General features: G+C 38.2%; 2 protein-coding genes across 4 annotated transcripts in view; both read right to left on the minus strand.

The window, feature by feature from the left end:
- The window catches only part of LOC145355395 (lysine-specific demethylase RSBN1L-like), a 51,485-nt gene extending 49,001 nt beyond the window's left edge, over positions 1–2,484 (minus strand). Inside the window, exon 1 of the mRNA XM_080207445.1 lies at positions 1,901–2,484. Coding sequence (XP_080063571.1) covers positions 1,901–2,399 — 499 coding nt within the window. The 5' untranslated portion in view covers positions 2,400–2,484. The remainder of the gene's footprint in view (positions 1–1,900) is intronic.
- Positions 2,485–11,236: 8,752 nt separating this feature from the next.
- Positions 11,237–14,947, minus strand: part of ptpn12 (protein tyrosine phosphatase non-receptor type 12) — a 135,577-nt gene continuing 131,866 nt past the window's right edge. For all 3 annotated transcript variants that reach the window (XM_080207449.1, XM_080207448.1, XM_080207450.1), the window contains one exon: positions 11,237–12,200. In XM_080207449.1, the coding sequence (XP_080063575.1) occupies positions 12,139–12,200 (62 nt within the window). In that variant the 3' untranslated portion in view covers positions 11,237–12,138. The remainder of the gene's footprint in view (positions 12,201–14,947) is intronic.

Consider the following 14,947-nt stretch of genomic DNA (forward strand, 5'->3'; position numbering starts at 1 on the left):
ATCCACTTTCCTGGGTTGAATGCTGATTTCAAATGATCTTGAAAACTCAGAGCAGCCTGCAGTCGTGTCAGCTCCAAAAAAACTCCAAAGTACAGATTAATTACTGCAGCATGACAACAATCCTTTCAGCTAACTGGTAAAATTTTCAAAGCAAAACAGAGAGCCTGCGAGCGAGGAGACAGATTTTCTTTCCATCTTGCTTCTAAGGCAGCTTCTAACACTGCAGCCAAAACTAAACTGAAAAAAACTTTGGTCACCTGACTTCCCTACAGTTTTTTTCTCCCAACAATGACATCACCTAAGGTTGTGAACATGAAACCATTGAAGCTGTGAGCTGCAGAAATCATGCTTTTAAAAACTTGCTTAAAAGAGACACTAACGTCACAACGTGTACACGCTGCAATTAGTCAAAATAAAGACTAGTCAAACATCACAAAATTGTTTTCACCAGTTTCAAATAGAATTCCCAATTTTTTGTTTAATAATCACAAGTTTTTGAAGCAGCCATAGTTTTAAAAATTGGGGAGTGCAGTTGATAGGACATAGTATTAGGTACAATTTATTTGAAGATTAATTCTTTTTCTAAATCTTACTTAAAGCTACAGGCTTTATGCAAAGAGGAAACAGGCCTTGGTACCTTTGATTCCCAAACAGGTACATGCTCTTAAGTATAATTGTACTGACATCACAACAAAACTGTAGCTTGCCTGTATCATACACTAAAATTATGCCAACAAACAGCTGTTAAACAACTAAAAAAAAGCATCAGAGACTGCTGATTCACTATGCTTCAGGCAATAAAAAGCATAATTTCCAGCCCCTTAAGACAGTGCCACATTTAAACAGCAATACCAAGGGACCAAATCCTGACAATTACAAATAAAATTAGCTATTTTTTTATTAAAGACAACAAGACAAATAATAGATTGGAATTTATTTTGGACACTCAACATAAACATTACTTTTCCTTTACATGAAGAGCTCCCATTGTTAGTGGAAGTACTGTTTACATATTGTGAATTTAAAAATTATGCAAAACCAGAAATTTAGTATACAAATATTTAATCCAAGATTTAATTGTTACTAACAAATATGACATGAGCTCACACTTCTAAAGAGTTGGGCAAAGATAAATATAGGCATAGGATTTTAGGGACATTGTGGCTAGCACTGTTGCCTCAGTGCCAGAGACCCAGGTTCAATTCCAGTCCTGGATGAATGTGTGGAGTTTGCACATTCTCCTCATGAATGCGTGGGTTCCTTCAGGTGCTCCAGTTACTTCTCACAGTCCAAAGATGTCCAGGATTGGTCATGATGAATGTGTGTGGATACAAGGATAAGATGGAACAGAGTGCCCAGATAAGATACTCTGTCAGAGAGTCATTGCAGACTCGATGGGCCAAATGGCCTCTTCTGCATTGTAGGAATTCTTGGGTTTGGCATAGTAGATATAATTCCGCAAAGTTCAGCAGGGATGTGGACAGAAGCACAGTGACTAAATAAGCAGTCAGTGACTCATTTAAAGTAACTTTAAAACCAATTAATTTTAACAAAAAGTAAATGAAGTACAGCAAAATGTTAGCTTGCCAGTTCACATTCTATTTAAAATATAAAACTCACTATACAGTGTTAATTGTAAAATCTTCAATAATACCTATTATTTCTGCTAAGTTAGATCCCGATAATTCCTCTATTAAACTGATGCAGATTTGTCGAACTGTATGAGTCTAGTTCTACTACATGGCTGGCGCCAAAATATCATCTGGGAACAGTACATAACAGTGGCCCCATTCAGGTGCAACATTCGTACTTGCTGTCAACAAAACAAAAAAAAACAAAAACACGAGACGGCGAGAGGTTATTCAAAAGTAATTTAACTCCCAAACATGCAGGGTTGTACCTTTTTGGATTAACTTGACGTCGCCGTTTTCTTTCTTGGCCTTGTGTTTCTTCTCTTTCGCTTTGCTACTATTGTACTTTTCCTTGGAAGGTTTATTGGATTTTGAGTGAAGGTAGAGAGGAGAGTAAACAGGGGGAAGCGGACGGGGAGAAGGAGTAGCTACTGCATATTTAGAGCCAACGCCGAGTTCTGGACAGCGTTTGAGACTGTTCCCGCTGCTCTTCTCCCGGTCTCCGTCTTTCCCGTCGTTACCTTTCCCCACGGGTGACAAACTACTTGGTGGCGGCAGGGCGCCACGCACTTCCACTTTGGGTTTACCATAAGCGGCGGGCAATGGCTGCATCTTTCTTTTCTTGGCCACTATCTTACTATGGTCAGAAGAAGAATGCAAAGCCGGATTCACTTTGAGAATCTCCGCGTTGGGAGCTGACGGGAGGTCAGCCCGCTCATCACTCTCGTTTTTCTCCACCACGACGCGCACGTAACTCAACTGCGCCATTTTGAACCTTGGGCCAAAGAGAAATCTCTCTCGCGGCCAACGCTTGTTGGGGCACCGAAGCCAACCTCAGCGGAGCAGCCAGCGCGTTCGCCGATTGGTTACTCCGCACGTCAATCAGGAGGGGGCTGCCTTCCGTTAACCTTGCGAGCGGAAACCGTGACCTCGGAAAAGGGGTGGGATTTCCGCTATGACGGGCCATCAGCCGCTTCGGAGCTGGGGCAAGTCCTGAAAGATGAAACAAATTGAAAATATTTTGCGATGACACAAAATTACATTTTAAAATAGCGGCATTGTAATCTCTTTAAAAATCATTTTATATATTGTGATATGCATACAAATTGAAATAATGCCCGTACTCCGAGGATAGGCTTTATAATATATCTGTATTGTATTTGAGGACCCACGGCATGTTCAGTGGGGGGAATTAATTCCGGTATGAGGTCAGGATGTCCTCGCGCTGTGGTACGTGGTGCGCTGCGATGCTGTCGTCATCAACCGCTAGAGGGCCCAGGCTGCGCCTTTGGAGATGGAGAGTCGGCATTCCCCAGATTATCTCTTTCAAAAAGCACCGTAGGTGACTGGTTTCCCCTACCCTTTCTTCTATCATTCCCGTTAGCTGGGATATTCCGAGTGACGTCCCCATTATTTAAAGTAGCTCGGAGGAATTCTCTTGCGGATTCCGGTCCCACTCCAGCGGGCTTCTCGAGCACTGAATCCAGACAGAGCCTGACTGTAGGTGTGCCGCACTGTCCCAGGTACCGACTGGGCGGACCAATCCACCCTCTCAGGAAATGCTGTATTTTTCTGTAGGTGGTTTGGCTAGTGTTGATTCTTCAACCAACCAACATAAAAACCATCTTCTCGTTGCTATTTACGGCACACAAATTGGCTGCTGGGTTTCCTACATCAGCAGTGGCTACAAGCATTTCGTTGGCTGCAAAACGTTTTGGGACATCTTGAGGCTGTAAAAGGTGTTGCGTTAATGGAAATTTTTTTTTGGTTGCCAGTGAAAATCTTGCGTTAACGTACTGGAGACTGAACCCGGATTCCCCTGTTTAAAATACAGTATTATGAGTCTCCAGTCACACAATGACTGAAAGCAATTGTACGGAATTTTCCTGGGTCTGTTTGCAAATTTCCATCTGCATTCAAATTCGCAGACTGGGCAGGATGATCCAGACAATAAAGCTTCCCCTGGCTGTTCTTGCCAGTGCTTCTTAATCAGTCACTGGGTCTTCTATTTCAAAACTTTGGGATCTACAGTTTCAACTTTTCCTCGTACTGAAGTGGAGCACCGTAAACTTAATTTTGCAACCAAGCTAGATGGTATGATAAGGGGGTGAAAGATTATCAGGGATATGTGGGAATGTGGAGTTGAGTTTATAATCAGATCAGTCATGACCTTATTAAATAGTGGAGCAGACTTGAGGAGCCAGATAACCTAATTCAATATGTACTGCTAAGTCACTATGTGGTTTGGAGGGAAAACGTGCAACGGTCTGTCTTTTGCCCTTGTCTTTTTAGGTGTCAGAGATTACAGGTTTAGAAAGTGCTGCCAAAAGGGGCGTGGTGAGATGCTGCTGTGCATCTTGTGGGTAATAAACACTTGCCATTGTGTTAATGGAATGAGTGTTTGATAAGGTGTCAGTTAGAGCAGCTTTGTCCTTGATGGCATCAAGCTTCTTGTGTTGTTGGCATTGTAATCATCCTGCTAAGTGGAAAATATTCCATCACACGCCTGGTGCCTTTATAGATGGTGGACAAGATATTGAAGGTGAGTTACTCCTGACAGAATCTTGAGCTTCAAACCTGCTCCTGCCACCACAGTATTCATAATGTTGATCTAATGAAGTTTCTGCTAAATGGTAACCTCCAGGATTTTGTTGGCAGGGAATTGAGCAATGGTAATACTATTTGTCAAGCAGAGATTCTCTTTTGAAGATAGTCATTGTCTGGCATTTTGTAGTGCAAATTCTATTTGCCACTTTTCAGCTGAAGAAAAAGTGCTGACTAGGTTTCACTGCCTGCAGGCACAGGATGCTTCAGTAATTTCCAGAATACAGTCCTTCCATTGTCCATCCTGTCATGCTTTTTCTACATTGGAAGTTTAAAACTTTTATTCTTATTTCCTTTCTCTTAATACTTGGTTAGGAGACACTGTCCCAAATGTTCTGGCACTTTTTACTATATCTAAAATAATGGAATAATTACATTTCCCAATACATGGCAGCAGGGTGGCACAGTGGTTAGCACTGTTGCCTCAATGCCAGGGATTTGGGTTCAATTTTGGCCTCAAATCAATGTGTGTGGAGTTTTCACACTCCTCCCGTACGTGGTTTCTTCCCATGGACCAAAAATGTGCAATTTAGGTTGACTGGCAATGCAAAATTGACCATAGTATCAGGGGAGTAGCAGGGTAAATGTGGGTTTATGGGAATAGAGCCTCAGTGGAATTGTGGTTGGTGCAGACTTGATGGGCCTAATGGCAGCCTCCTGCACAGCAGGGATTTGATTTTATGAAATTCCCCCCCCCCCCCATTTACAAATTAATTTATCACATCAATCTTGAAATAACCTTGCAGAACTAGCTACACAACTTCTAGTTCATCTGTTGCAAGGATATCTTTGTTAGCATTATATACATAGAACTCTTTAAAATTATAGTTGATTCAAAACATTAATTTTGCAATTCAAAAAGCCTGCATTATCAAATTTTCACTGAAAAGGAAAACTCTTAAATTACACACACATCTTGGCCCTGATTTTCTGTGCCAAATTCTTTCAAGGAAAAATTGTTCTGAAGACCTGTGTGATTTGGACTTGTTCAGCAGTGAGAGTTGAACTCAGTTGGCAATTTGGTTCCAGGTTAACAATGACATTAAGGAGTTTAGATATTTTCACTCATTTCCTTTGATCTGGGTTTGACCTGTACTACATCTAGCTCCACCATTAATATTTAAACCAAACTATTCTGTTTTCTTTTTGTTTCTAGAAAATCTTATACATTTAACACTGTATATAAAAATTTATACAAATACTGGAGAGGAGGTGGAACATTGTGTAAAACTGTATTATTTGACAACGTGGCAATGAATTACTAGCGTGCAACCACCAGTTCTTTCCACTGACATCTACCAGAATTTTTAAAATTCAGTTTCATTTTATTCTGTGTTCCAAATAACAATTTTAACCGCTTCAAAATCTTGGGTTTTTAAATAATCTTGGTCTGTAAAATTGGTATTTTTGTTTCCCAAATAGTCAACAATAATTGCAACATAAAAGACTCACTTTGGAATTCAACATCAAAAGTAAGCCTGCTTGCTTCCTGCTTCTGGTAGTGTACAAGCTATGCAGTGGTGTAGTTTTCAAATGTAACACTGTAGCAAGAGCTGCCGCGTGAGGAAAGATCAAACCTGGTGAGTAAATGTCACTAAATGTGGAATTCAAGGATAGTTGAGATTAAATGAAGTCTGGAGCACAAGGCAGCTAGGTAGGACATCCCTAAACATGTTTGCTGACTGGAGGAAATCAAGTAGCTGACTTCTAGAGTGTGAAGTTCACAAGCACGGTTCAGGAGATACAATGGCATAACTTTTCCCTTTTCCCTCTGTGTAGGGCTCCTCTTTTTAGGTCAGGCTTCCTCTGGGCAACATTTTTTTTCCTCTCCCCAACAACCCAACTCCCTGTCGACAATTAGCAAGAACTCCATTTCAGGCCAAACACCTCTACTGCAGCTCTTTGAGAGTTGAGGCAAAGTAGTTTTGCTAAACTTGTGTACCAAACTCACTGGTTAATAGGTCTTTCCTTTAATTGTCCCTGATCTCACAATTCTTCAGCTTCATTGACGAGCAAGCAAAATTGAAAACAGCTACATTATTAAAAAGGATCAAATAATTGCACTGACAGAAGACAACATTTAATTTGTAATTTTATTTTAAGCAAATAATTGCAAAATGAGGCAAAATGAATTACAGAACCACATATGCCACCATATCTTTGAACCAAAGCTCTTATGAGCACAATGGCAATTTTTATTTATAAAGGGGCTTTACAAAGGGAACACACATCTTGGAAGGTTGTAGAACTGTGAAGATTGTAGTGAAAGAGATGGAGGGAATTGAAAACAAGGATGAGAATTTTAAATGAACATGTTGCTTAACCAGGAGCCAATGTAGGTCAGTGAGCACAGGAGTTATGAACAGGACTTGTTACGGTGTGGGAAAGAATAATTTTGGATCACCAAGTGTAGAGGATAGAATATGGGAGGACAAACAAGATGTACAATAGTCAAATCTAGATGTAACAAAGATATATGTGGCTGAGAGTTGCAGCAGCAGGTGAGGCAGGAGTGGAGACGAGCAGTGTTAGAGGTGGAAACAAGTGATCTTAGTGATGGTACAGATGTGATTGGAAGCTCAGCTTGGGGTCAGAGTAGTCTAGTTCAGCCTCAGATAAAAATCAATGGACAGAACAAGAGTTTGTTGTGGTGACTTACGTTTTGACATCCAATAAATTTAGGGGCGGTGGAAGGATTGAAAGAAATGATGAGGTACTGTTGGGGAGCAGTGTGCATGTGGAAACTGATGTTTATATACAATTGATATAAAACTTAAAGTTTGCAATTACAACCTCTACCATTGGAGCAATGAAGTTAAACTTGGACAATTGAACAAAGTAAACCTCCTCAAAAATCAATGTCCACAGATCCCTGAAGGTAGTAGGACAGGTCAATAAGAAAGTTATATGAAGTCCTTGTCTTTATTACCTAAAGTAAGGAATATAAAAGCAAGGTGGTTATATTGGAACTGTATAAATCATTAATTAGGCCACAGCTTGAACACTGGTCACATCGTTATGGAAAGGATGTAATTGCAGTAGAGAAGGTACAGAGTTGTACAAGGATGCGGACTGGGCTGGAAGATGCATCTGAGGAAGAGGGGAGTCTGATTGAGATGTACAAAGTTGAGGAGCCTCATTAGGGAAGGGCCTATTCATTAAAAAGGGCAGAAGAAGTGATAAGATTAGAATGGAGGTAAGAAATTTATTTTTCACCCAGAGGCTGGTAGGGATCTGCCTGAAAAGGCAGAAACACTTAACTCATCTAAACATGTGTCTGGATATGCATCTGAAGTGCCATAACTTGATTGAAACAAGATACTGAGGAGTCTTGACAGGGTGGACATGGAGAGGATGTTTCCACTTGTGGCAGAACCTAGAATTTGACGGCTGCTGTTTAAAACAAGGAATATTGGAAAGTGAGATTAGGTTAGGTGACTCATTTTTCAGGTTGCACAGACACAATGGACCAAGTGGCCTCTGTGCTCTAAAGTTTTGATGATTTTAAATGTACAAGGTCAATGTTAATTTTAAACAATGTCAAAATCCATTACTTCTAAAAAGTGTAGTTTTTAAAGAAATCTAGGTAAAAGATTGAATTTTAAGAATCCACTGTTCCCTAGGCCCTTTTCACTTAACATGCCGTTTTTGGCATTATCTACAGACATAGGATCAGCTTCCAGAAACTTTTCTTTACCTTGCCACCACTCACACAGTTGATAGACAATGCCTACAACTCCTTCACCCATGCTCTTGGTGACGTCACCTAGTTTTCTAAAAGCTTAGAGGTAAATGGCCATTCTTATATTTAAATCTCATCAGTCTCACCTCTCCCTACCTCTAATCTGCAACTACCCCACCTCCCTCACTCAATTTTCACTGTGACCACAGCTAAACAGGTAGTGAGTGCGCTCTGGAATTTCTCCCTAAATTATCTGGCTCTACTTTCCTCAACTCACATTTTGACCAAATGTAAGAGCCCAGTACCACAGGTAATGGAAACCAAAACAAACAGAAAATATGAGAATAACTGAGTAGGTCCAAAAACATGTGATGTTTAAAAGTTAACATTTCAGGGTAGTGACCCTTCATCACCAAACTAAAGCGCTGTCTTTCCATAGATGCCGTAAGTCTGACAACACCAGGTTTAATTCCAACCTGCCAGAGTTGCTGTGTATTTTCAGCATTTTACTTTTTCTATGATTGAGTTTTCAGTTACCCCTCGCTAGAATCATCTTGGAAGATGTTTCGTTGCTTCATGACCTCCCTTCTACCTGCCATAATCTCTTCCAACCACATTCTATCACACTCCACCTTTCATTCACTATTATACATTTACGTTTTTTCATTTCTTTCAACTGTGAAAATACTGTCCTTCAAGAAATGTATTTTACTCATGTTTCTCTGCAGAATGTTTCATCAGTCCCTGGCATTTTGTTTGCAGCTTGGTGTCCTCTTATTACTGAGGCAGTATTATTTACTGCATGTTTCAATCTGAACTAATGCAGTTTTCTGTTGTTCCCTTGGAATTGCAGAGTAGAGCTTGATGGGATGATTGACAGGTCATATGACTAGGAACAACACAGCTTAGTTGTTGTTTGGACTTGAGAGAGAGAGCGCAGTGTCTCTTATTTCCCCTCTCTGGAGTTAGAGATCCTGCTGTCTGAGTGCTTCAGAAAGTGAGGGGTATCCTTTCCTGTCGCTGAAGTCTGGAAGCTGCGACAGACTAGATTTACTTCTCTGGTTTGCTGTCTTGAGGATATAGCCTCCTCTGAAAACAGCTGTTTTGATCTGTCTACAGGAGTTACAAGCTAATTTTTAGTGCTAATTTTAAAGAAGGGTTTTCGTCTATGGGGTATTGTTTTTAAATTGGAACAGATAACTTTTTCCATTTACAAGAATTAAATAATAAAAGCTATGTTAATTCTTATTTTATAATTGTGTTCTTAACTAAACTTTGTTTGATAAAAGCTTCCCAGAACCACACCTGGAGTGAAACACCTTTAGCTCACCAATGCCAAAATAAAATGCAAAACGTAGGGTCTAGGCTAACTTCACAAGACACCTTTTTAAAATCCCAGAAAAAGGACTTCCTGATCTTAAAAAGCTGAAACTTAAAAACAGTGATGTGCACACTGATTCAATCACATTGTTCAAATTCTGTCCACATTTAATTGACACTTGCAACACTAAAGAACTGTATTTTTGCCTCAATAATGATTACTTCTTGTGTTATGGACAACAAAGTAGTTTTAGTTTGGTTGGAAGAAAGTGCCAGGATTTTAGCAAGACAGGAAAAAGCTAAAAAATGACAGCTAAGTCAAAGAATAAGGGCCATATACAGATTTTGTTCAGTGAAGTTGAGAATGAGTAGACAAAGTCTCCAAGTTTAAAGTGAGAAAGCTACAGGAAAAGGAAAATAGGCCTGCGAGAAGTCAGATTCGAGGAGATAACTAAAGGTCTGTAACTCCTTACTCTGTGCTTATAAAGTAGTTGGCACAGCTGAATATCTGAGTGTGCAAAAGCAAAGCCTGAGTAGATGTGACAATTCATCTGGATGTGGACTAGTAGACGGCATCTAGAGAAAACATTGTACTCAAAATATTTGTTTTGCAATCTACCAGAGATTGAAAATCCAGACCGGTTAGCTCAGTATGACAAGCATCTGGAGGGAGTTGTTGAGAGACCCCACCGCATCTGTTTGGGGTGTTATCTGACACCGCCCCTGCCCCCCCTCAGGTCACCTATTGGTTTATTGGATATGTACTTGTACTCTAATTCACAGCAAGGTAGAATTTGTAAACTTGTACTGTCCTTATAAATCTGTACATATCTGTAAAGGTAATTCATCTTTTCTTGTTTAAGAAACTTTTTATCTGAAGTAGACCCACTGAGTCTTCAGTTGTTACTCTGCCCATTTCAAAACAAAAAAAGTTTGAATCTCTCGGGCCTTGTTCCCCACTAGAATCTGACTCATCCAGCAGTAACACTAGCCTGGATCATAATATCTTGCCTACCAATCCTTCACTGCACTATAAATAGTTTCATTATTGACAATAGTGTTTCAGCTATTCATAAAGTTTACTCAACTTCAATCTTAATGAACATTTTTAAAAATCATTTGGAATCAACTGTGGTTGCATTGAAATGAAAAACAGAATTAAAGTTAACTGCAGTTATTCTGAAGCATGTTACACCAAAACCTCAAGATTACAGCTTCAGTTATTTCTCAGCAGGAGGGATCCACAGTTGCAATTGTCCCAATGAACAAACCTTGGGTACTATCACTTGGTCTGCTACAAAACAAGTCATGAATTAATATTTAAGTTACGTCTTGTAAAATTAATGAAATTTCTTTTCAGCAATGACAATGAATATATTTATTCTATTTAACCAAATGAAACCAACTTGGAAAGCTTGGAGCATTCAGAAAATCAAAAAGTCAAATCCCTGTGCATCCCCACTCTTAGGACACCCATTAAAATTAGTCATATGATTAAAGAATAGATGATAAATTTATAGGAATAGCCAATGTAAAAGCTGTAACCAATATTTAAGGATCAATGTATGAGAGAAAACATATATACTTGTACTGGTTTTGATTTTGCCAGAGACTACATCATGATTTTTAAAAATATGCAGTTGATGAAAAATTAGCATTTAATGTTTAGAACATCAGGATTAACATATCTGAATTAATTCCTCTTGCTCTGATTAATCAAACACCACACACAATGTTACTTTTGTCAGACTATTTGACAAATCATAGGACAAGTTAATTGATACATCTTATATTACATTAAAAATTACCCTATTTTATTTTTGAACCTTTATTCATTTACTTGACAGAAAATAAATTGTACAAAAACATTGTTTCTTTCATGGGCTTATTAGTAAGTTATTTTATATTAAGTGAAAAATACAGATTTTTCAATTATTTTATATTACATATGACAAAGCATTTGCCAATTTTAATTCCCCCCAAAAAAAACACAGGCTAATTTGTTTCAAGATCTTTACTGACAGGTCAATATATTGTAAAATACAGGTTTCTGAGACTGATAGTCCTCTCTTCCCAGATGCACAAAAGCACAAGCAAAATGCTCACATGATGTTAACAGGATTGCATACTGTTCGAAGGCACTTACTAAATTCAAGGCCAAATGAACAACAGATCAAAGTGGAATTGGTTATTAACAGCATATAATATAAAAATATCCTTTTGCTTACAATTTACAAATGTATTATTACAATCTCAACCCCTGTTAAACTGAAATTTTCTGCTCATTTCCAGTAGTTAAGAACGCCTGAAAGAATATTTTTCTATAATTTCAGGGCAAATAATTTACAAAAAATGGTACACAAGGAGGTTTAGATCATGCACAGATTTCTTACATCTTCTGTTAAGAATATTTAATACCTGCAACATTGTCAATTATTTACCTACCTGCCCTGTACATATATAAAAGAGTAATGCACATAATAGTTTCTGGAAGTTAGCAAAGAATAATTGTCCACAGACTCCCTATTTATACTTACTATATTACTATACAATCCTACAAGCAGTGTAACAAATTCCCCGAAAAAATTAAGGCCTGTAATACTTTACTGTTTCTTTAAAGTCTTAATACTTTTAAGTGTGAAATAAGGCAGGTAAAAATGGTCCCAGCAAAAAGATATTTAGCACCGGAATCCACACCCTTGGAAGGTTTTTTTTAGCAAGTTACAATAGATGTAAAATGTGTACCATTTTGTAACTGAGAAGACATCTAAATTGCTCTTGCTTTTTGTTAGTAAGAAAGATTGTTTTAGTGAGTGTGAATAGTTTTTCTACTTTTCAGTCCTTTTGTGGCACTTGAAGGGAGACACTCCAGTATTGTCGTCCATTTGAATATCTGCTTCATCATGTCCACTCAGGAGGAGGATCTCTTGGCCCTCTTGGTTTTGTATAACGATTATTGAATCCTGCAATTTAGAAAAGCAAACTGTTATGTGCAACTTGTTAAATCAAAGTTTTAAAATAAGACATGTTTGTGTATGCAGAGCAACACTTATAATAAATGCTAATTACATTCTATATGAGACCTATTGAAGACTCATTACAGCTGGCACACAAGCAATGCAGTTTCAAAAATATGAACGTAAAGGCCTAGAAATTCAATCATCATAGGTGCCTGCTGCACACAAGTATTTGTGTAGATGCAGGAACGTTGTGAAATTGGTGCTGGAATCTCATGGGACAGACTTGCATGCTCATTGACAATGGAAATGGGGGGGGGGGGGGGGGGGGGGGGGCGGAGGGGAGAGAGAAAGAGATTGGGAGAACATGTTGGTAGGAAAGTAGGGGTCTACAACATCTCTAAGAAGAAACATGCATTCTGGTTGTAAACTAAAGGGAACTAGAAGAGGAAAATGGCTGCAAGAGCTGAGAGTTAGGGAAACAATTCTCAGATTATATTTCTAAATTAAGTTTTATGTAGTCCAAGATCTGATTCAGCAGGTCATGCCTTTTTGTAAATCCACCTTTCCTAGTCTCCTTGACCTGATCTGCTAGGGTAACCACACATTATCAACTTTATACAATCCTCTTCCATGCATTTCCCTAGTGACTTGTGATTGAATAAAGTAACCTAACATCGATATTGTGCAAAACTTTGTACATCAAGTAAACCTCTAGTAAAATTTTTGTTGAAATAGATACTAAAAAAAAACAAAAATTGATCCAGGGCATTGTTGGATCAAAGAGACTGGCAAAGCTGCCCATTTGATTGCTAACCAAAATCAAATAAACTGATTTCAAATTCCAGTAAGAATGTGACAGTTCATCTCTGCAGCTCAAAACTAGAGAGACGAGGAAGATGGCACAAGGGGATTGATGTTCTGCCACACATGTTGGCAGTGGATGTGCATGAACATCTCAGGGTTTGAATGCAATGTTCTCCAGTTGAATAACCCGCCAGTACTATTCAGTTCACAAAAATGCTTAAGCAAAGAACTACAGCTAGCAAGATACTACATGCAAGACAGAATGAGTGGGACAAAGGAAGTGAAAATATAAAATTGGCATTGGTTAAAGTTCTTCAAAACATTAAAATTTGACAACTGGTAAAAATTATTAACTTTTTTCAAGAAGCTTGCTAATAGGAAACAAAACAAGACAGCACATAATACAAGATAACTATTTGTTGAAAATCTAAGTAAAGTTTGCTCAGATTTATAGAAATTACAGGCTGCAAATACATAAATTCAAGTAAACATATTTGACTCAAACTGCATTCATTTATTTTCCCATTAATGATTGTATTTTTCTTCATAATATTGGTTTTTGGTTAAATATCTGTCATAAATTCCTTGAATCTTTTCCTTTTCAAGTCTATTTATTCTTTTTAAACAGGGTTGCCTACAAATAGGGAAGCACTACGCTAACCTTTCATCCACTCATTTAATACACCATTTTTTGTCTTTATTTGGAGGGTATTTGTGACAAATACAATTTTGAATTCCACAATTCATTCTCATTTAAACTTATTCTACATTATCTCATTGCTGCAGTACAACCCTCAAGATCATGTTAAACATGTGAAAATAAAGAAAAAAGGAGTTAGAGGGTGGAAATGCAATAAAGTGGCAAAGAAAGAGAAGAAAAATCACCATACTGATGCAAATGCAACAGCAAATCAAAGGGCAGATTGAAACATTAGAAGCTGTCAAAAAAATTAGACTTGGGACCTACAAATTAAGCAAGTGAGAAATTCATGCAGCTGCCACGAAGTTTAATAGGTTAAAATTTATTTCAGACAATGGGAGTTTCTAAACTGCTGCCACCTTATAATATCTTATATTGATCAGAATTTATAGCAAAAGAAAACTGAAAATACAGGACTCTTTGGTGTTAAATTATTGGGGCAGACTAGGACATGGGTTGCATCTAGAGTTTCATAATAGTAACGCAACTCCTTTTAAAAACAAATACAGGAGTTGTCTGGGCAATTCACAAAGCTTGATCTCATTTTAGTGGTAAATGCTAAAATTATTAAATGGGCAAGAATGACTTGGAGTTAATGAGCCTAAAAGTACAACTGGATCAATTACTCAAGTTCTCTGATACACCTGGAATTAAATACATTATTCCAGGGTATATAATTTTGCAATATTGAAAGGCAGTTAATGGAATTGAGGTTTTGCTTTCTAATAGTTGTTTTTTTCCCAAAAGGGCAAGGTTTAATTTAAAGAAAACAGATTCAATAGCCTTAAGAAAATAAAAATCAACAATGATTAATATAGTGAAATGGAAAAGGCTTTGAATAGAGATACATAAGCAGCATCTTTCTTTGCCTGGGGGGGGAAAAAAACATTTTGCTCTGGACCAGAATAGCCTCCTGACCTGCATTACTATGACAAAACCAGTCCCAATCTTAAAAGGCTAATCCATCATTGTTTTTCTCCAGTTCAGGTCCAGGAGCCAACTTGAATGGTGTTCAACCATTAGAAAGATTACAGACATGATTTTCTCCTATTGGTGAATTTTGTTTTTATTCATTTATGGGATATGGGTTTTGCTGTCTGGCCAGCATTTACTGTCCATCCCTTGGGAAGGTGGTGGTGAGATGCCTTTTTGAAACACAGACAACTGATTGGCTTGCAAGGCCATTTCAGAGGGCAGTTGAGAGTCAACCACATTGCTATGGCTCTGAAGTCACATGCAGGCCACA

The sequence above is a fragment of the Carcharhinus amblyrhynchos genome, chromosome 19 (assembly GCF_965287045.1).
Source record: "Carcharhinus amblyrhynchos chromosome 19, sCarAmb.v2.hapA, whole genome shotgun sequence".
In the NCBI taxonomy this organism is placed as follows: Eukaryota; Metazoa; Chordata; class Chondrichthyes; order Carcharhiniformes; family Carcharhinidae; genus Carcharhinus; species Carcharhinus amblyrhynchos.